At 39.0% G+C, this 22,392-nt stretch overlaps 1 protein-coding gene across 1 annotated transcript in view; it reads right to left on the bottom strand.

Moving 5' to 3' along the window:
- The window catches only part of LOC112035379 (probable LRR receptor-like serine/threonine-protein kinase At1g07650), a 38,238-nt gene that overhangs the window by 10,909 nt on the left and 4,937 nt on the right, over positions 1–22,392 (bottom strand). Inside the window, 11 exon segments of the mRNA XM_065778913.1 lie at positions 279–347; positions 1,126–1,197; positions 1,289–1,360; positions 1,485–1,556; positions 1,649–1,720; positions 1,860–1,931; positions 2,059–2,130; positions 2,418–2,489; positions 2,568–2,636; positions 2,727–2,798; positions 3,738–3,909. Of these exon segments, the coding sequence (XP_065634985.1) occupies positions 279–347; positions 1,126–1,197; positions 1,289–1,360; positions 1,485–1,556; positions 1,649–1,720; positions 1,860–1,931; positions 2,059–2,130; positions 2,418–2,489; positions 2,568–2,636; positions 2,727–2,798; positions 3,738–3,909 (886 nt within the window).

Below are 22,392 nucleotides of genomic sequence, written 5' to 3'. Positions count from 1 at the left end.
TAAAGAAAAAAAACGTTATGTTTTCCAAAGACAATTTGAACTCAAACAATATGGCTATGTGTTTTACCATAATATAGTGCACGTTTAACCTATTCTAAAAAGAAATGGATAGTGTTCTAGTTTTAGGTGTATACAGAGGAAGTTCATTGCAGATTCACCCATGGATGCTGGCCAAAGCCAAACCTTGCTACATATGGTTATGCGATTTAGTTGCCTAATTGTTTATTTGAATTTTCTCTACAATTGAACTAGGTTAAGGGTTTTGTTGTGAAGATTACAAGTATGTCAATTTTGTTAGACCACCAAAGTATGGAATTATTCCATCCAATCTGTTGAAGCTGAGATCTCTGCAAGAAAAAAAAAAGGGTTTAATAACTATAAATCTGAACTGAATATAGAAGAAGTTATAACACAAAATGTCAACTACTAAAAGAATGCAAGTTAAAATTAAGAACACAATATATTATAACAACTAATTGATTTAGAAACTCATTAATCAGTCGAGATAATTATGAGCTCTGTTACCACCAACTCCCTCAAATAGTACCCATTTTAGCTTAAGTTTCTATTCTAATTTTTATAGAAATAAATATGTGCTGTAAGTTCTAGATAATAAAGTATGACCCAAAGTTTAAGTCTATAAATTTCTATATATTAATATCTAGTTATTATATTTTAAGAGCATTGTAATTCAACTGAAATCTCTTAATGTTTCCATACAAAGCCATCTAGGGTTTAACTTCCCACTCTCTTACTATAATTATCAAATTGTTAAAATATATATATATATATATATATTTAGAAAAAAAAATCTATTTATATTACCAAAAAAAAAAAAAAATCAAACCATCATATGTACATATATATATATATATATATGAAAATTCTTCTCTCGCACTCCTTATACACTCATCGTACACACTCTCTAGGTTAAGGGTTTTGCTTGATTATTGGGTTGTTTTGGATTTTATTTCTGGTTTTGTCTTTAATATATATATATATATATATAATAATTGACCATGTTCTGTTCAAATGTCCAATCATCCGAGGGCAGCAGTACACTCATTTTCCATTAAGAAAGGCTAAAAGTAAGAGGATCAAGGAGAAATGATAGTAGCACTATACAAGGTTTGAAGTTGGGTCATGTTCAATATAGATGTAGGAATTGGTCCAGAGATATTACAGCTCTTCAACATTCTGCAAGTAAATAAACTTCTGGTGAGCAAAACTGTGGTAAATTTTGTTTTCATTCCAATATATAGGATTGCTCAACAAAAGAATGACTTACAATCTATTCATTCGTGTGTTGCTTCCTAGGTTTGGAAATTGTGAATCCCCTCCAACTAAGTCACTGATTCTTCTACATAGATTTGCACCATCAATAACTGTTAGCTCTTCAGCATCAAATTTCATTAATTAAAACATCACATGAGCATATCCTAGAGATTAAGGTAAGAATTGTTATCTTGAAAGGCAAAACTCACAGCTCAGTTAAGTTACTCAAGATAGAAATGCTAGGAGGAATTGGCCCTTCAAAACCACTAGCTTGGATTTCTCTGTTAACAACACAATTCAAATGGATTTAGATCACACCTAAAACCTTTTACTTTAAAGAGATTTAGACAGGGATGTAAGAAAGAGCACATACAATTTCTCAAGTTGTTTCCAACTTTGGAAAAAGTCAGGCATTCTTCCAGTGAAGTTGTTACTACTAATTCTACTGCATGTATCCCAAAACAGAAACATTATTTGAACAAAATAAAAATAAGAAGAATGCTACAGACACGAAAATGACTAAAAAATTTTTCAAGGAATATTTTAAAGTACTATCAGCCACAGAAAAGATTTCAACCACTTACATTTCCTTTAATTTGGTCAACTTAGTTAGTGCAACTGGCAACTCTCCTGAGAGATTGTTAGCACTAAGAATGCTACAGTAACCAAAATTAAATTTGAGGTCATTTCATGTGTTCAGGATTAAGCAAATCAATGACAATTTAGAAATGACAGATCAAAATTTATTTGAAAAATTAAGGGAAAAAACACAAAGAAACTCACAGATTCTCCAAGTTAACCAACTTTCCAAGCTCAAGGGGAACCATTCCTGAAAACATATTGTTCTCTATAGTCCTGAATGTATAATATATTCTTAAATATTAAAGCCGGTTAGACCAAATGGAAGTATGACATAATTTACTGTCTATATGACGAGTGATGATAGAAATACTTCAATTTTTCTGCATAGAGCTTACAATCCGATGTGTCACCAATCACCAATAAACAATTCAAACATTCATTCATTAGGTGATTAACGTCCACTAATCACTTCCATTGCCACATCAGTTTGTAACTTTTATGTTGTTAAATTGGTAGTAACTCGAGTATTTTCCAAAAAGAAGGATAAAATAAGAGCATACATATATCTAAGTGTGGTAATGTTTCCCAGGAAACTTGGAATTGATCCTGATAAGTTGTTCACAGAGAGGGACCTGTAGCAAATCCATTTAATTAAATAAGAATGAGCCTTTAATGGCTAGTCTTGGACAATGAACTGAGGAATCACTTACAAAATTTCCAACTTTGTAGAAGCCCATTCGTGGGGTATGTTACGACTAAGGAAGTTACCATTGAGATCACTATAATCAAGAGGAAATTGTGCAATTATGTGGTTAAATCAATTATGGGAGTGGTAATTAGTAAAACAAATAATGGGTACTCTTTCTTACAGGTACATCAGGTAGGGTAGCTTCACCAGAGATCGTGGAAGCACACCGCCAAGATCCTGCCCTTTAAGAATCCTGTGTGACAAGGATATTTTGAATTGTTTAGAATAAAGAGGGAGAGAAAGAGAGAGAAAAAGATAGAAAGTATTAATAAAATTTTGGGATAAGATCTCTTATTAATGCTCGATTTCCTTCTTATTTTAAAAAAATGGTCATACTAACGAATACACTTAGAGCATTGGTTACCAATCCAATTAAAGAAATTTTTTATGGGAAAAGAAAAAAAATAATTAATATTTTAACAGCTTTTTTCATTTTCCATAAAGTGATATCAAAACTTTCTTAAAATGAATTGTTAACCAGTGCCCTAAGAGCACTCGTTAGCATTTTCCTTAAAAAAATTATATAAATATTATGTGCTTACAACCAACTAAAAATTTGAGAGAATCAAGATTCAATTGGAATAGAGGGGATTATTTTCTCAAAATTTTAAAGAATAGTATTTATTACATACAAATTGTTTTACACACTTTTACATGCTCCAAAAGCAATGGAAATAAGTCTGGATTTGGAAATTGTGACTTTAATTTCAATTGAATAAAACAAACTCTAAATATTGTATAATTTCTCAAGCAATACAAGAAGACTTGTACATAGTAGAGGTTGCAATTTTTACCTAAACCTATTAACTCACCAATGACCCACTTAATTTGGGCAAGTCTTGACCCAACCCAATTAAATATTTGGGTTAAATGGACAAGACTCAAATGGGTAATTCAATTAAATAAGTCTTAGTAGGTAAGCCAACTGGGTACTTAAATATCCATCTAAAATTTAAAGTTTAATACACACACACACACACATATATATATATATAAAGAAGGAAGAAGCTACGGTAAACCCTAATAAGCTAAACCAGCTGCCACTTCTTCCATCTAATGAGGAGAAAATTTTCACACTATGCAGTTTGTTCTTTTGGTTGATTAGCAAACTAAAAGTTTAACTTTTACTTACAATGCAACAATGTGGCATACACTATCAGGGTAGGAGCAATTGCAAAAGAGAGAATCGTTGGATGGTGGCCTCGAATCCAATTTTGGCGTTAACCAACTTAGGTCATTTCTGCACACATTGGTATTCCAGTCTTTCTTTCCCAATTGTTCAGCTATTTCACCAAGGGCTTTCACTGCATGATAAATCAAACTTAATCAATTTCCTTTTAACCTTTTACCTTTTTTGTTGGCTTTAGATTTAATATAGTCAATAGCATTCAAATTCCTTAACCAAGTAATAAATTCAAATAATGTAATATTATGATCATAAAAATATTAATTAAAGTTTAACTTAAAAATGTTATATTCACAACATTTTCACAATAAATTTTAAGTGCTAGGTTATTATTAGCTGTTATGAGTGGACAAAAAAGTAATTTAAGTTATAGATTCAAATTAGAACTATAAAAATTTATCACCGTAAAACTTGAACCTGGAGATGCACATTAAAAATTTTTAAAAAGGAAAAAAAAAAATCCAATTGTAATGCCTCATTAATGAATAAGAAATGAGCTATCCCAAGCAAATTAAAAGAATCAAGATCAAAATCTTCAAAGTTTTCTCAAGGTCCTTTCTTCTCCCACATTTTATTTTGAGCTATCAGAAATTGAATAAGCAATTGGGCTCTTTCATTGGGCCGATTGACTATGAGTACCCTATCTACCTATGTAAAGCACTAAAATTGTTGGGCTAATGAGGTGGCACTAAGTTTGTTAATGCCTTCATTTCAACATAATAGGTTGAGAGTCTTAAACCTCACCTAATACCTTTTTAGTGTTTCTAATTTAGCTGTGTAGGGAAGTAAGATTAAAACACAATATTGAGGACAAAATTAATTCTAAATTTTATTATTAGTATAAGAAAAAAATGACTTAATTTATTAAATAGAAAAAAAATATTAAAATAGTAAATGTAGGGATAAGGGCTCAAAAATCATATATTGGGCCATGGGCCTTATTTGAGGACGGGGAAATATCTGACGGGGTACAAAAAATTATGAGGGGTTCCAATCTTTAAGTCTCATAAGTGATGAATGAATGGAGGGTGGTCCGAGGAGGAATTCCTCCTCGGATATGATGAGTGCAGTTTAAATCTGTGTGCCAACGATCAAGGTGACCTTCCAAGATAATCTAGTGATAAGAACGTGCATCGTACACGTATAAGGATGATGGGAACTTAGAAATATCTAAGGAAAAGCTGCTACCACCGCAATAAATGTACTGCAGCTACTTTTCTGGCCGCATTTATGTAAAGAAGACCCCTAAACAATGCTTCCTTGGCTACTGCGACTCACAAAGAACTAGAAGGGGTGTCTGATGGGACAGGCACTCGAGTAGTGGCTTGGACAATCAACAAGTGGAAGGCCAAGATCGCCGAGAAGGAAATATATAATGTAAGAGGCCCCAGAAGGAAGGGGGATAAAAAAAATAGAGAGAGAATATTGTAGCAATCATAATTGCACTTGTAATCAGTTCTATTAATCTATGCCAAGATTTACCTCCTCGGACAATGAATTTATTCGATCCTTTGTGCCTTGTTCTTGCTTGATCACCTTTTATACTCATACTAGCTGTTGTTAAATTCATTAGGACCTAATTCTTTAACCCACTCTCTACAAATTTATTGTACTGGGCTCACTAGGCCAACATCACACATGTCTTGGGTTTGGGCTACAACCGTGTCCCTACAATTGGCGCCGTTTCTGTGGGGAAAACTTGTGTAATAGTGAGTATAATGGTCAACTATGGTAGGATCAGGTCTGCACGAAGCTGAATCTTTGGGATCCAAGCATAATGACCCTTTTATCAACCTTGAACGGAGAGGTGGTCGTGAAGGAAGCGTGCATACCACACATACTGACAGGAGTCAACCTCAAGGAGGAAGCCATATCTCCCACGCAAAAAATAACAAGGCCATGCAGTTGGAAATTGACCAATTAAGGAGGAAACTGCGCCATGCATGACGAAGGTGAATTCCCTCTAACTCTAATGTTTCTTCTGATGACGGAGGGGACGTCAGTTACAGGCAAAGATCTCAAACCCCGCCCAGCAAGTTTTTCTTCTACAAAGAGAAGCACCATCGCAAATGAAGGGTCAGAAGCCCGCTTCATAAAGGCGTGGGAAACGACGCTGTGAACAGGGCCTTGAACCAAATCTCCAAGTCACCCTTCACACGCAAAATTGAGGGGGCTAAACTTCCTCGGTGATTCACCCAACCTGCTTTCACCGTGTACAACGGCAGAACAGACCCCGTGGAACATGTGAGCCACTTCAATTAGAGAATGGTTGTCCATTCCAAAGACAAAGCCCTGATGTGCAAGGTTTTTCCATCCAATCTGGGACCCGTCACAATGAGGTGGTTCGACAGCCTGAGGACATATTCCATAAGTTCCTTTAAGGAGCTCACCCAGGCATTCTGTTCTCGGTTCGTCGCCTGTAACAGGGTCCCTCGGCCTTTTGGCTTCCTTACTATCCTTAAGCATGCAACAGGGAGAAACCATGAAAATGTATTCAGATAGATACTGAGAGATGTTCAACGAAATAGATGGTGACTTTGATGAGGTGGCCATCAGTACCTTCAAGCTCGACCTCCTTGCCGAGCACAGTTTGAGGAAATCTATGACTGGCAAACCTGTCATCAATGTACACTAACTCATGGACCAGATTGATAAATACAAAAAAGTTGAGGAAGACCAGTAGCAGGGGAAAGGAAAGGAGAAGTTTATCCCTCAGGAGAGAAGGGATTTCAAGTCAGACCGATACAATAACAACCAGCCACGGGGGAATTTTGCAGAGCAGTCAAGATCTGCCAATACTCAGGCAATCAATGTTGTGTTCCGATAGCCGGTGCATCAAGTTCTAAAGAAGATTAGGAACGAGCCATTCTTTAAATGGCCAAATAAAATGGCGGGAAACCCCGCAAGACGCAACCACAACCTCTATTGCCAGTACCACTAAGACCATGGACACACCATAGAAGATTGTAGAAGTCTGTGGGACCACCTAGACCAACTCATTCGTGAAGGAAAGTTAAAGCAACTCATGCACCACTCCAGTGGTCAGGGAGGCCAAACAAACTCAGAATCCCAAAGAGATGATTCTTCAAGGCCTCTCTTAGGAACGATAAATGTCATCGTCGTTGTTCCAAGGAGAACTAGGTCTTGCCCTTCCAGGGTGATGTCTGTGGCTCGACTTTTCATCGAGGACGATAATCGAAAGCCAAAGAAGGCTAGACTAGAGATCCAACCGGTTTTGGGCTTCTCAAATGAAGATAAAATCGAAACTATCCAACTCCACGATGATGCTTTAGTGATTACCCTCAAGATTAAGGGACACAATGTAAAGAGAGTGATGGTAAACCAAGGCAATGGTGCCAAGATAATGTACCTAAACCTGTATAAGGGGCTGAACTTGAAACCCGAGGACTTAACACCCTACAGCTCACCCCTGGTGAGTTTTGATGGGAAGGTCGTCATCCCAAAGGGCCAAATCAGACTACCCGTTTAGACTGGTTCAGAAGTAGCGGAGGTAGACTTCATCGTGGTGGACGCTTATTTACCCTACTCGGCCTCGGCATCAGCCCGAGGCCGAGTCCTCGGCCTATGTCGAAGGGGGCTCATAGCAATTAAAAACTCCGACGCTGCCTGCCGATAGGTCAGCCAAGGAGAAGAAATGCGAGAACTTGGTAAAGGTTGTTATTAGTGACGATCTGGAGAAATTCTTTCAAATTGAGGCTCAGCTACCTCTGCCAGAGAAGGAAGAGTTGGTAGAGTTTCTTAGAAAAAACATTGATGTCTTCGCATAGAGTGCTTACGAAGCACCGGGGATGGACCCGAACTTCATCTGTCATTATCTAAATGTTAATCCATCTACAATTCCCAAGAGGCAACCTCCTCGGCACTCATTCAGGGAACACTCTAAAGCTGTCAAAGATGAGGTGAAAAAATTGAAACAGGTGGGGGCGATCAAGGAGGTATTTTACCCTGAATGGCCGGCCAATACTGTGGTGGTAAAGAAGAAGAGTGGAAAATGGTGAGTGTGTGTGAACTTTACAGATCTGAATAGGGTTTTCCCTAAGGATCCTTTCCCTATGCCTAAGATAGACTAGCTGGTGGATGCAACCGTAGGCCATCCTCGGATGAGCTTCCTAAACGCCTTTTAGGGGTACCACCAAATACTATTAGCCTTGAAAGATCAGGAGAAGACAGCTTTCGTCACTCCCACCGGAAACTACCACTACAAAGTGATGTCCTTCAGTTTAAAGAATGCGGGATCTACCTATCAAAGGATGATGACTAGGATGTTTGAACTGCAGTTGGGCAAGAGCATTGAGGTCTGTATAGACGACGTGGTGGTGAAAAGCAAGGTAGTATCTGAGCACTTAAGAGATCTAGGGAACATATTCCAAATTTTGAGGAAGCACAAGTTGCACCTTAACTCATCCAAATGCTCTTTTGGCGTGGGATCAGGCAAGTTTCTAGGCTACATGGCCACTCACCGCGGAATCAAAGTTAACCCAAATTAGATAAAGGCAATCAATAGCTTACAACAACCTCGAAACCCCAAGGAAGTTTAGAAATTGATCGGAATGACTGTTGCCCTGTACCGGTTTATCTCTCGGTCAGCGGATAAGTGCCGACCCTTCTTCCTATTGATGAACAAATGGAAGGGGTTCGAGTGGACCGAGGAACGTGCCTTGGCCTTCCAACAGCTTAAGGATTATCTATCTCGGCCTTCTATCATGTCCAACCTTGAGGTTGACGAAGTCCTATTCACTTTTATTATTGTGGCCCCTCATGCTGTAAGCTAGGTCTTGATACGAGTTGATGGCGGCACACAAAGGCCAGTTTATTATGTGAGCAGGTCACTACATGAGGCCGAGATCCGTTATCTGCCGCTAGAAAAGGCTATTCTGGTAGTGGTACATGCCACATGCAAACTCCCCCATTACTTCCAAGCACACACAGTTGTCGTCCTAACTCAGCTTCTGCTCAGAGCTCTGCTTAGGAGCATTGATTACAAGGGTGTAAGGTTGAAATTTATCAACCATCTTGTTGGCTTTATTCCGTGCCAATTTGCTTGTAATTTAGCACTTAGTAACCCTGTATTTAGGTGGGATTCATGTAAGGGTAGTGTGTAAAGAGAGTGTGAAGAATTGCTCATCCTTGTGCAAAGAAGCAGAGACTCGCAGCTAGGACTCGCAACTGACTCGCGACTTGCAAGCCGCCAAATTCTGTGCACGAGAAAAGCATGCGGGAAGGTGAAGGGTCACGCCAACTGTCGCACTACAACACAAAAGTCTCAGGCTGGTCAAGCCGTTACCTCGCGACTTGAACTTGCGACTTGGACAAGCCTCGAGGTCAAGCCGCCAACCAACCCTGTTTGGCAAAAACTGACTCTTCGTATTCCAAACACACACCACTATATATAGACCCTTATACCCACGAAATCAAGAGAGCTTCTAGAGAGAATTTTGTGAGAGAAATCCTAGAGAAAAACAAGATTGTCTCATCCCCAATCTTCACTAAGAGAATCTACAAATTCCTCTACTCTCTTCCTCTCCATTGATACATCCTTAAAAGGTCATTGACCAAATACTTTTCTCATCACACCCACGTCTGTAAGAAGGTATATTTGGTGCTAAAAGAAGCAGTTTGGAAGGGGCCAATGACTATTGGTTGATGCTATGGTTTAGTAGCAGAATCCAGTAAGCCAAAGAAGAAATAGGTTCGGCGCAACCTCGTTAGAGCAAGAAGCTTGGAGGACTTAGGTACACTGGGTAAATTAGGCTTGGAGGGTCTTCTGCTATTCACGTATCCCAACTACATTCTTTAGTAGATTATTTACCGCTTGGAGGGCGGCGGAGAGGTTTTACGCTGAGGGCTTCGGTTTCCTCTTCGATAACACATCGCATGTTGTCCTTGTGTTTGCATCTCTCTTCCTTTATCTTTGCCTTTTATTTTCTGTTGTGGATGTGATTATAATTAGCTTAGATTGTTTATCAATTCTGTGTTTGGCTTATATTCATGTTCCGCACATTAATTGTTTGATAATAAGCTTGAATTGATTTTTTGTAATTTGGCGTCTAAATTCAAAGGTGTTTTATACGCTTTTTGAACTTTCAATTGGTATCAGAGCGGATACACTCTCTATGGTTTAAATCCCTAAGTGTGATCCTTGACCCTTTTTGAGATGGATAGGTCTCAATCCTTAAATGTTCCACCATTTTTTTATGGTAACAATTATGCCTTCTGGAAAGTTAGAATAAGGGCATTTCTATGCTCTATTGATGACACCGTGTGGGATGCAATTGAAATAGGTTAGACTAGGCCGGAGGCTGTCAAATCTACTTGGAATAAGGCAGCTCTTGCGGCAGCCAATGCTAATAGTAAAGTTTTAAATGCTATATTCTGTGGTATGTTTCCAGATGAATTCCACAGGATATCTCACATGACAGTTGCCAAGGAAGCTTGGGAGATTTTGGAGACAACTTATGAGGGGACTAAGAAGGTGAAGGACACAAAGCTCCAAATGCTTACCACCAAGTTTGAAAAGATCAAGATGGGTGAAGATGAATCATTTGATTCGTTCTATGGGAAGCTCAACAAAATTGTCATTGCTAAGCTCAATCTTGGTGAGAAGATTGAAGATACTAAGGTGGTGAGAAAAATCTTGAGGTCCTCGTCTGAAAGTTTTAGAGCAAAAGTCACAACCATAGTAGAGAGTAAAGTCTTGGATGAGATCAAAATTCAGGAGCTAATTGGGTCTCTCCAAACATATAAATTGGGATTGCTTTCCCACAAGATGAGTAAATCACTTGCTCTCAAAACCATCATCGAAACAATGGATGATCCTTCCGAAGAAGATGGAGTGGAGAAGGAAGTAGCATATCTTACGAAAAACTTCCGCAAATTTCTGAAGATGAAGAATAGTGGGAAACCATTCAACAGAGGGAAATTTTCATCTTCAAGAGGTGATAGGAAAGAGTTTACGAGGAAAGAAGGAAAGAATTTTCAATCTTCTTCGGACATTGTGTGTTATGAATGCAATGGCCATGGACATCTCAAGAAGGAGTGTCCCAATTTCTTGAGAGGAAAAGGTAAGGCGTATGCCACAACACTGAGTGATACAGATTCTTCAAGTTCTGATTCTGAAGAGAGTTGTGACGAAGAAGGAAACTAGTCCGCATTCATGACCATTGTACATGTGGAGTCCTCAGATGATTTGAATACACTTGTGAAGGAACTTGGTAAGCATTCTGATTTGGAGTCTATTGCAATAGTTGAGGAGTCTGAAGGTGAGGAAGTTGGAGAAGCAGTGGGATTGCAATAGACTTACAACTCACTCCTTGAGAAGACCGGTGAATATGCTAAGGTGGCTAATGCAACCATTAAGAAGATGAAGAGGGTTGAGGAAGATTACAAAAGACTTGTGGCACGATACAAGGAGGCGAAGTGTGAGATTGAAACATTAAATGGTAAGCTATTAGAGCTTACATAAAAGTGAGATTTCTTAAGTAAAAGGTAATGCTAGCTCATGCCAAGATAGAAAGAGTGTCCTCCCAGAAGTTAGAAGATATTATTTCATCTCAAAAACCTTCTTCAGACAAGTCCAAGTTGGGATACACCGGAAGGAGTGGCTCATCAGCCAAGGTCATCAAAGAAGTGAAGTTTGTAAAGGCTAAAGAGATGACTGTGAATAAGTCTATTCCTGAGAAAATTAAGGCTGAGAAGATAAAAAAATGTGGCTGATCAGATAAAAAATGTGGCTGATCAACGGTTGTTCAATAAGTCTGGTAATCAATCAGAATCCAGATATGGAGCTAGAAGAAGATCACTTCCAAGATCACAACAGGGTCCTAGAACAAACTATCTCTATCACTATTGCAGAATGCAAGGACATACTAGACCCAACTGTCATAAGTTGAGAGGTTTGAACAATGAAAGCGCTCCTCAATCACGAGAAAGGAGAAATGACGAGAGATCTTGGGGTGGTGAGCGACCAAGAAGTCAAAACTGTGATCCCAGAATGATGGACATGATAAAGATGATTGGTGCCTTCACAAATTGCTTAGAAAGCTTCACACAAAGGTTTGATAGTCCAAACTCTCGTACCCAATCCGTAAAGGATATCACCCCAAACGCACGTGATGTGTGGGTGACAAAGGGTACTCATGCATAAGCATCATAACATGTCTATGCATCTATTCTTCCTATGCCTTGTGAATATGTTTAGTTGTTTGCCTTATGCTTCTGTTTGTGTTGAATTGTTGCTTGTCTATTTGTTTGGTTTTAAAATGTTTTTACATTGCTTTTGATCAATCTTTCATTTCTTTTATGTCAAAAATCCAAAAACACAAAAAAAAGTAGAAAATCCAAAAGTTTGATCAACTTTGTTGAGTGTTGTCTCAATGCATATTTTGCCTTGTACCTTTGTACTAATGGCTTTGTGCATTTAACGAGTTTAGCTTATCTCTTATGCACTCATATCATTGTGGAATAACTTCTAAAATCTTTGTGACTATTGTAAATAGATCTTCAACCATGTCATGAATGATTAGTGAATGGTTTTGTTGATCTTGAGACATGCATAGACTTGTGTCTATATATCTTCCCACTTTTATTTTTATTGCTTTTACTTAAAGAGCTCACCAAATGTAACTCTCCAATTGAAAAGAGATATTGAGCTGCAAAAACTTGTCCACATACTAGTATTTGACTAGGAAAAAGGGAAAGTGACCAAAACAAAATGTATGATACCCAAAAAGCCAAAGGCTAAATCATCAAATTGAAATATTGAAAATTTCAAGCATCAATCTCACAATGAGATATGTTTCTTCAAAAAGATCAAATGATATGTTGAAAATGGAGCCAAATGAAAAGTTTCAAAGAATTGTACTCAAGTTTATGTGGGAGGTCATATATGCACATTTTTATAATTGAGATAGGTCACATTATCTAGTACTAGTTGTGTATGCCTTGATTGAATTGATCATTAAAGCTTCACATTAGACTAAGGACTATCTCACTTTTGATATTCACACACAACACACAAGTCTATATTCAATGAATGCCATATTCATTTATGTGATTGTACTTGTTTAAATATGTTTTTACAAGCTCAATCTGTGTTGATCAAACACAAAAAGATTTTTTATTGTTTTATTTTGTTTTTGGAAAGTATTTTGTTTTCACAAAATTGTCAAAAATTTCAAAAACAGTGTTGCCCTATTTTGGTGACTCAGTCGTGGGTAGGTCCAATCGCATGCCCAAGTCGCGAGCTTACTCCAAGATTTTTCGCGGCTTACTAGCGAGTCATGGTTGCAATCGCGAAAAATATTAAGAAAATTTTTCAAAATTTGATTTTTTATGGTTTTCACGGCTCAGTGTGGCAACTTGTTCGCGGGTGGAAGGTCCAGCCGCGAGGGGTACACAAAGATTTTCACGGCTCCCCTGGCGACTATCTCGCAGGTAGACCTTCCAGTCGCGAAAAACACTTAGAAGATTTTTGAACATCTTGGTCTTACGGTGTTTCGCGGCTTATCTTGGCGACTGACTGGCGACTTAATTAAGTCGTGAAAAACGCGTGTTTTGCATTTTATGTACAGTTTTTTAAATTGTTTTTCAGTTTTTCCCTTAAATATCAGCGACTGTTCATTGTCTTCCCCAAATCTCTCTTTCAAACACTCCGTATCTCTTTGAAAAAGCTTTCATTTTTGCATCATGTCTTCATCAAACACCAAGAAAAAGGTATGGTTTTTTCCTTCCCTTACTTCATTCTTACTGTTTTGATCATTATTTTCTTGCTTTGAATGTTGCATCTGTGTTCTTCGAAATAATGTGGTCTAACATGGGTTTGCCTAAAATGTTGGGTATGTTTGTTTGGGGTTGCTTCTCTTGTTGCTGAGTTGATTAAGTATCTTGTTAATGCTTTAGGATTGATAGTCTTTGTTCTGTGCATTGTCTTAGATAGAGTCATTTCTATTTGGACAATTTTTTTTAAATCTGAATGTGGTTCTTGGGTTTATCAGTTTATATAAGTATTGTGTGGATAGCATTGTACTGTTTTTCACTCTCCATATCTTGTGTGTGCTGCTGCATTAAGGTTTTCATGCTCACTTCATACTCATCATATCTTGTTTCTTTGTCATTTGCTTTATTCTGGGTACATTTTTCTGTAACTGACTTATAACTGAAACTAATCAATCTGATGTTTGCTTCTTGTGGTATTGTATTTGGTTCTTTTCTGTGTGTCGGCTTTGTTGCAAATAACTCGTTGTTCATCCAGAGGCAAAGGCATTATAACTGATGATCCGTCAACCCTGGTTGCTAAACGGACATGATTATCGTCTAAGTCATCCAAGGACTCTACCATTGAGAGATTCAGGACTCCTACTAACTCAAAGACCTACACAGACATCTTCAAAGAGTCTTCTCTCATTGTAGAACGAGTTGTCAAGTTTGATACCCTAGGGGCAACTTTTATCCCTAAGATTTTTGAAGAAAGAGATTGGGCTAACCTTTTTGTAAAATTTGAGGATCCAATTGAAGAACTGGTTGAGGAATTCTACTCCAATGCCAGATTGATAGGTGTAGAGTTGAAATGCTGGGTACGAGGAACTGAGTTTTCCATCAATACAGACTATATTGCTAAGGTACTTAGCATCACCAGACCAGAAAATGTAGATCAAACTCCATATGACAACAGAGTAATTTAGGCACAAGACATCCTTCAAGTGGTAAGGAATGAACATGAATTGGAAAGCACAAGATCATCTATAAGCATTGCATTGTTTTCGCATGAACTGATAACTCTAAAGCTGATCATGTTCTCTAATCTCTACCCTCTGTGAAATACTACCTTCATCAATCTTGGAAGGGCTAAATTTCTGTGTGACCTCATTACTGGTGCCCCGATTGACATCTATGCTCATATATTCCAAATCATTGGGAAAACATCGGCTTGTTTAGCAACACGGACAATTCTTCCATTCTGCAATCTAGTCATGAAGATTGTTCTTCGTGAAGGTATTAGTCCTTCATCAGATGAGAGATTCCTGCCTCATCCTCGACCAATATCCCAGTACTCTCTCCAAGCAAGCAAGAGTCACTCCTCTAAAAAACCTAAGAGTGAGCTATCCACACATGCATCTTCATATGCTCATGCTACAGCTACTCCTGTTCAATCAACTGGGACTCCTTCTATTCCCTACAGTTTTCAAATTCCCAAGCAAAGTTACTTCATTGAAAATGTGTTTAATCGAATTTCTGATTTGGAACGGCTTCTTCACTTCTTTCACAATCAAACTCAAATGTGACTCACAACTATCAAGACTCAGCTAGATGCTATACAAGAAAAACTTGAAGATAGCCTTTAACTATTCCTGACAAAAAGGGGGAGATGCACATAGAAAGAGAGATAGACAGGGAGATAGAAAGCATAGTGAAAGGGGGAGTTATTATAGTTATACTCTTGTTTTGTCTGCAAGTGTTTAACTTGTTTAACTTATGGTTCTTTGTTATAACCTTTTATTTCAGAAGTTATTCAGTATATTATATGATGTTTATTCAGTTTTTTCTTTATGAGTTTATAATTTGTACCTGCTACCTTTGTAGGTTTTTAAGGTTTCTATTTAAGGTTTGTGCCCTTGTTGCTTTTGTAAGCTTTTAGGGTTGTTTCTATGCACTTGTAGGCCTTTATGGTTTGTACCATGCTTTATGCAGCCTTTGTGCTTTGTTAAATCAGTACTTCTAACTAAAAGTTATACATTTCTTTTAAGTACTGTCACTCTTATGCCCTTGTAAGATTTTTCCTAGATGCACACACTTCTTATACTATGCATTGGTTGAGTGTTGGTCATTCAAGTGATTTGCCTTGTGTTTGTCAACTTGAATGTCCAGATGTTCATTCCAAGTGTGAATGAGCATTATGATCACTTAGTTATAATGATTGCCTGTTTTGGTCTTGCCATGGTTTATTGCTTTATTCCATTGTGCTTGATCGCATCGTGCTTGCTCTATATGTATTACAAGTTTTCTGCATACAATAAACTTATTGTGTTGTTGTATTTCAGGAGTTCTTGTTCTTATGGTTCAAAAGCTTCACAGATTCTGGAGTTAGGTGTGAGTGAATTTTTCAACTGTTCCCAACTCACACATTAAGTCTAGAATTTGTTTTAGGGTTTTGTCACAGAATAGCTAAAGAGGGAGATTGTAAGGTTGAAATTTATCAACCATCTTGTTGACTTTATTCCGTGCCAATTTGCTTGTAATTTAGCACTTAGTAACCCTGTATTTAGGTGAGATTCATGTAAGGGTAGTGTGTGAAGAGAGTGTAAAGAATTGCTCATCCTTGTGCAAAGAAGTAGAGACTCGCGGCTAGGACTCGCGACTGACTTGCGGCTTGCAAGCCGCCAAATTTTGTGTACGTGAGAAGCATGCGGGAAGGTGAAGGGTCACGCCAGCTGTCGCACTACAGGACAAAAGTCCCAGGCTAGCCAAGTCGTTACCTCACGACTTGGACAAGCCGCGAGGTCAAGCCGCCAACCAACCCTGTTTCGCAAAAACTGACTCTTCGTATTCCAAACACACACTACTATATATAGACCCTTATACCCACGAAATCAAGAGAACTTCTAGAGAGAATTTTGTGAGAGAAACCCTAGAGAAAAACAAGATTGCCTCATCCCCAATCTTCACTAAGAGACTCTACAAATTCCTCTACTCTTTTCCTCTCCATTGATACATCCTTGAGAGGTCATTGACCAAATACTTTTCTCATCACACCCACGTCTATGAAAATGTACATTTGGTGCTAAGAGAAGCAGTTTGGAAGGAGCCAATGACTATTGGTTGATGCTATGGTTTAGTAGCGGAATCCGATAAGTTAAAGAAGAAATAGGTACGACATAACCTCATTGGAGCAAGAAGCTTGGAGGGTTTAGGTACACTAGGTAGATTAGGCTTAGAGGGTCTTCTGCTATTCATGTATCCCAATTACATTCTTTAGTAGATTATTTACCTCTTGGAGGGCGGCAAAGAGGTTTTACGCCAAGGGCTTCGGTTTCCTCTTCGATAACACATCGCGTGTTATCCTTGTCTTTGCATCTCTCTTCCTTTATCTTTGCCTTTTATTTTCTGTTGTGGATGTGATTATAGTTGGCTTAGATTGTTTATCAATTCTGTGTTGGCTTATGTTCGTGTTCCACACATTAATTGGTTGATAGTAAGCTTGAATTGATTTTTTTTGTAATTTGGGGTCTAAACATTCAAATGTGTTTTACACGCTTTTTGAACTTTCAACGGGGAAGATTGCTAAATGGGCCATAATCCTAGGGGTTTTTGACATCAAGTATATGCCTCATACCTCAGTTAAGGGTCAGGTTCTCGTGGATCTGGTGGCAGAGTTCGCTAAATCCCTATTGGAAGAGGAAGCCAAAACATAACACATGGATGGAAAATTGGTTGGCACAATCTCCCAACAGGGTCCCTTATCCTAAAAAGTATACATTGATGGTGCAACAAATCAGAAGGGTTCTAGAGTGGAGTTAGTACTAGTATCCCCTGAAAAGATCAACATTGAGAAATCATTAAGATTGGGATTCTTGGCTACCAATAATGAAGCAGAATATGAGGCTTTGCTGATGGGAATGGAAATGGTTCAAAAAATGGGCAGAAAGGCCATAGATATGTTCTCGAACTCCAAATTGGTCGTCAAACAAGTCAAAGGAGAGTTTGAAGCGAGGGACGAAAGAATGTAGGGGTACTTAAGTTAGGTTAGGCACTTACAATCCGAATTTGAATCTTTCAGCCTGCTACACATCCCCCGAAGAGGAAAAACACATGCTGATTCCTTGGCCACACTTGCGACCTCCTCAGCTCAGAGCCTACCTCAGGTCATCCTTATAAAGGACTTGCGCAGGCCCACAGAGGGGAACCGAGAAGTGGTTCATGTTCATCAAGCTAGAGTGGGGCCTAGCTGGATGGACGCCATTGTATTGTTCCTCAAAGATGACATCTTATCGGAGGATAAGTTAGAGGCTGACAAAGTGCAGAGAAAGGCGCCTCGTTTCTGGCTATCCGAGGACTGAAAACTGTACAAACGCTCTTTTTCTGGGTCGTACCTACTCTGCATTCATCCTGAGGTCAGAACTACTCCTTGAGGAGTTACATGAGGGGATCTGTGAAAGTCATACAGGAGGAAGATCTTTGTCTCACAGAGCCATCATTCAAGGCTATTGGTGGCCAAATATATAAAGAGAAACGTAGGAATATGTGAAGAAATGTGACTAGTGCCAAAGATTTGCACCAAATATACAATAGCCAGGTGGAGTCCTTAACCCCCTGTCCAGCCTTTGGCCATTTGCTCAATGAGGCTTGGACATTGTCGGCCCTTTCCCTAAAGCAACAGGAAATAAGAGATATTTGCTAGTCGGCACGGACTATTTCACCAAGTAGGTGGTAGCTAAGCCTTTGGCAAACATCAAGGACGTGGATGCCAAGAAATTTGTTTGGAAAAATATCATCACATGATTCGGAGTCCCTCGTACCCTCATCTCAGACAACGGTCTTCAATTCAACAGCAAATCTTTCAGAAGATACTGTTGTGATCTAGGAATTACCAATAGATATTCTACCCCAGCTTATCCCCAAGGGAATAGACAATTAGAGGCTATTAACAAGGTCATAGTAAGTGGACTCAAGAAGAGGTTAGATGATGCGAAGGAAAAATGGGTGGAGGAACTGCCACATGTCCTCTGGATGTATAGAACTACACCTTGCAGATCAACCGGGGAAACCCCTTTTTCGATGACTTGTGGGGTCAAGGCTATTATTCCTTTGTAGACTGGCTTCCCTACACTTAGAACTAGCTCTTTCAATCCGAGCAGTAACGATGAATTGCTAGAAAGGAGCTTAGACTTTATTGAAGAAAGAAGAGAAAATGCAATGATTCAACTAGCATACTACCAACACAAACTCAAGTAGGGTTATGATGCCAACGTGAAGCTGAGACCATTAGCACCTGGTGATTTGGTGTTGAGAAAGATTCTGGGTATTGCAAAGAACCCAACGTGGGGAAAGCTAGGGCCGAATTGGGAAAGACCCCTGCATCACCTCGGTAGCTGGTACAGGAGCATATTTTCTAGAAAACTTAGATGGACATGTAATACCACGCCCGTGGAATGTAAACAACCTGAAAATGTATTATTATTAATAAAAGTCTCTTTTTTCAATATGTTCATTTATTAAAGGCGTTATACTCCTCATTATTCAATCTTTGTAGGTGTTAAACAAATCCCAAGTTATGTCAGGTCTCTCGGACCACATACTTAGGTGAAATTAACACACAATGACATCTTTTACATAAGTGTTTAAATTGAACCTTAGTCATGCCTGAAGTCCTCGGACCAAATGCTTTGGGGAGATTAACACAATGACATCTTTTATATAAGTGTTTAAATTGAACCTTAGTAATGCCTGAAGTCCTCAAACCAGATGCTCTGGGGAGATTAACACAATGACATCTTTTATATAAGTGTTTAAATTGAACCTTAGTCATGCTTGAAGTCCTCGGACCAAATGCTTTGGGGAGATTGACACGATGACATCTTTTATATAAGTGTTTAAATTGAACTTTAGTCATGCTTGAAGTTCTCGAACCAGATGCTTTGGGGAGATTAACACCATGACATCTTTTATATAAGTATTTAAACTGAACCTTAGTCATGCGTTTAAATTGAACCTTAGTCATGCTTGAAGTCCTCGGACCAAATGCTTTGGGGAGATTGACACGATGACATCTTTTATATAAGTGTTTAAATTGAACTTTAGTCATGCTTGAAGTTCTCGAACCAGATGCTTTGGGGAGATTAACACCATGACATCTTTTATATAAGTATTTAAACTGAACCTTAGTCATGCCTAAAGTCCTCGAACCAGATGTTTTGGGGAGATTAACATAATGACATCTTTTACATAAGTGTTTAAATTGAACCTTAGTCATGCCTGACGTCCTCAGACCAGATGCTTTGGGGAGATTGACACGATGACATCTTTTATATAAGTGTTTAAATTGAACCTTAGTCATGCTTGAAGTCCTCGGACCAGATGCTTTAGGGAGATTAACACAATGACATCTTTTATATAAGTATTTAAATTGAACCTTAGTCATGCCTAAAGTCCTCGGACCAAATGCTTTGGGGAGATTAACACAATGACATCTTTTATATAAGTGTTTAAATTGAACCTTAGTCATGCCTGAAGTCCTCGGACCATATGCTTTAGGGAGATTAACATCATGACATCTCTTATATAAGTGTTCAAATTTAACTCCTTGGATTGATAACTCTAAGAAAGCTAAAATCCATAATTTATCGTCTAAATTTGAGTTTATAACTTATCTTTATTTAGTTCAAACCTCATCACAGAAAGAGCAGCTCATAGTGCAAATGTAAGGTCAATTATTCATTATTGGTACTTAACCAAATTACTTAGATTGATAGCAGTACGTCATCATTAAGGTCTTATTGAAGGCTGAGTAGTTAGCAAATGGTAATGAACTTTAAAGCATACCAAGTGAAAATACAAAAGATAAAAGAAAAGAAAAACATTTTCATTAAGTAGAAGTAGGGATACAATATGACTGATGGCACAGTACCACTACAAAAACAAAAACAAAAACAAAAAAAAAAAAACAAAAAAAAAAAAAAAAAACTACCACAAAAGAATCCTAAGAGCTAAGCCTTAGTTTGGGGAGCATGAGGGTCTTCCTTCTGTCTCGGTTGAGAGGGGAGAGCATCCTTGGCCTTCAGATCAGCTTTTTCAGTCTTGGCCCCTACCTCCTTTGCTTTAACCGCAACTTCCTTAGCCTTGGCATCGTCTTTAGTCTCTAAGGAGGTTTTCTTCCCTTTTCCCTTGTTCCTGGCCCCCTCAACCCCCTCAACCCTATCAGAAGGAGGGAGAGCATCTTGGGTAATCAGTAGCTGCTCAAAGACCTCTAGAATAGGGGCAAAAAAAGAAGGGACGGCACTTGGGATCTCACGTATGTCTGGGTGGTAATAGATACTCCCAGGCTGCCTCTACTCCGAATCTGCTGGGATGCCAACAACATTAAGGGCCTTACCCCATGATACATTGCAATAGTTCCTACAAACCTTGGAGAGCTCCTTAGTGAGTCTAACTTGCATCTCTTCCACTCCAAGCAAGTAAGACGCCTGTTTCTTGGCCTCTACTGCTTCCTTGGCTAATTGGGCGGCCTCTCATACCCTCTGGAGTTTATCCCTGAGTTCTTTAACCAACTGGTTTTCGATGGCCAAGTTAATCTCGGTCACATACAGCTTTTGGTGCTGATCCTCGGCCTGTTTCTCCACAGATTTTAGACCTGCCTCGGCGTTCTTATGTGCCTTGACCGCTTCTTTAAGCTTTTCGCTCAACTCCTCACATTCTTGTTTGAGAGCCCCCAAAGACTTCTCAACATCAGCATAGGAGAGGGCCTCAGCATTAGCCTCATTACAGGGATCGCGAACCCAATCCTTGGCCATAAAAACTTGCTGAGTAACTTACACGAAGACAACAGAAGAATAACCTCAATAAAAAAGGGGGGCAAAGAAAGCACAAAAGTACAAATTGGCAACTAAGTTCATGAGTATATGGATTACTTACCATAGCAAGGTCCCTCTTTAGGGACAGGAAGAGGTCGTTCTGCTTGAAGCGCCTATAAGTTTCCATATCCTTCGAAAGGAGTAAAGGCTGCTCCAGAGTTTCAGCAATATATCCCACTCGACCCCTTTGGAAATCTCGGACTGTGGCGTTCCAAGGGATGGGAGTCTCATCCACCTCCAACCGAGCAGACCACGTGTGTTGTGTAGTTTGTACATCAGCCCTATTTTGTTCTTCTCGGCTATCCACGGATTGGGACCTCTTGTCCCAGGCATCTTTGGCCACTTTCTGTTGCTTTGTCCCCTTCTAGGGACCTACCTTGCCTTCCTCAAGCACCTCAATTGGCCTTTTCTTCTTCAAGTCAAGAACTGGTTTCAGCCCGAGGTCGGTGGGAATTTAAGGAAGATGAGGGGGAAGATTAGGAGGAACTTGGGACTTAGGGACCTCCTGAGAAATTCCCCTTTTGTTCCTTGATGACATGAGGTCCCTCAGACTTCTCTTTTGGTTCAGAGCCATTTCTTCTTCTTCTTCTTCTTCTTCTTCTTCTTCTTCTTCTTCTTCTTCTTCTTTTGAACTGGACTCAATCTGGGCAACTACAAGTCTTGGAGGATGGACCACAAAGAGTCTATCGATATCGGTCTCAGAATCCGAGAGTTCTACCGGCTCACCTGGAAATTTACGTTCGTCCCCAAGGTGAAACTGGTCTATCTTGACCGAGAGAGATAAATGTGCAAAGTCTGTCCCTTCTCTTGGAGCGACTACTTCCGCAGGGACGCATTGGATAGGTAGCTCAACAAATGGAAGATATCTCCGAGCTAGAAACCCCAGCTTGGACTCGTCTATGCGCCCTTATTGCCTGATCGGCGTCTTGGAATATACGAGATAGAGGCTTGTAGTCCAAGATTAAGGGAGCAGCCCGTAATTGACCGTCTTCACTTATAAATATCTCAGATCGTAACAG

The sequence above is a fragment of the Quercus suber genome, unplaced genomic scaffold (assembly GCF_002906115.3).
Source record: "Quercus suber isolate HL8 unplaced genomic scaffold, Cork oak 2.0 scaffold_193, whole genome shotgun sequence".
NCBI classification, from domain to species: Eukaryota; Viridiplantae; Streptophyta; class Magnoliopsida; order Fagales; family Fagaceae; genus Quercus; species Quercus suber.
This window is presented reverse-complemented; position numbering and strand designations above follow the sequence as displayed.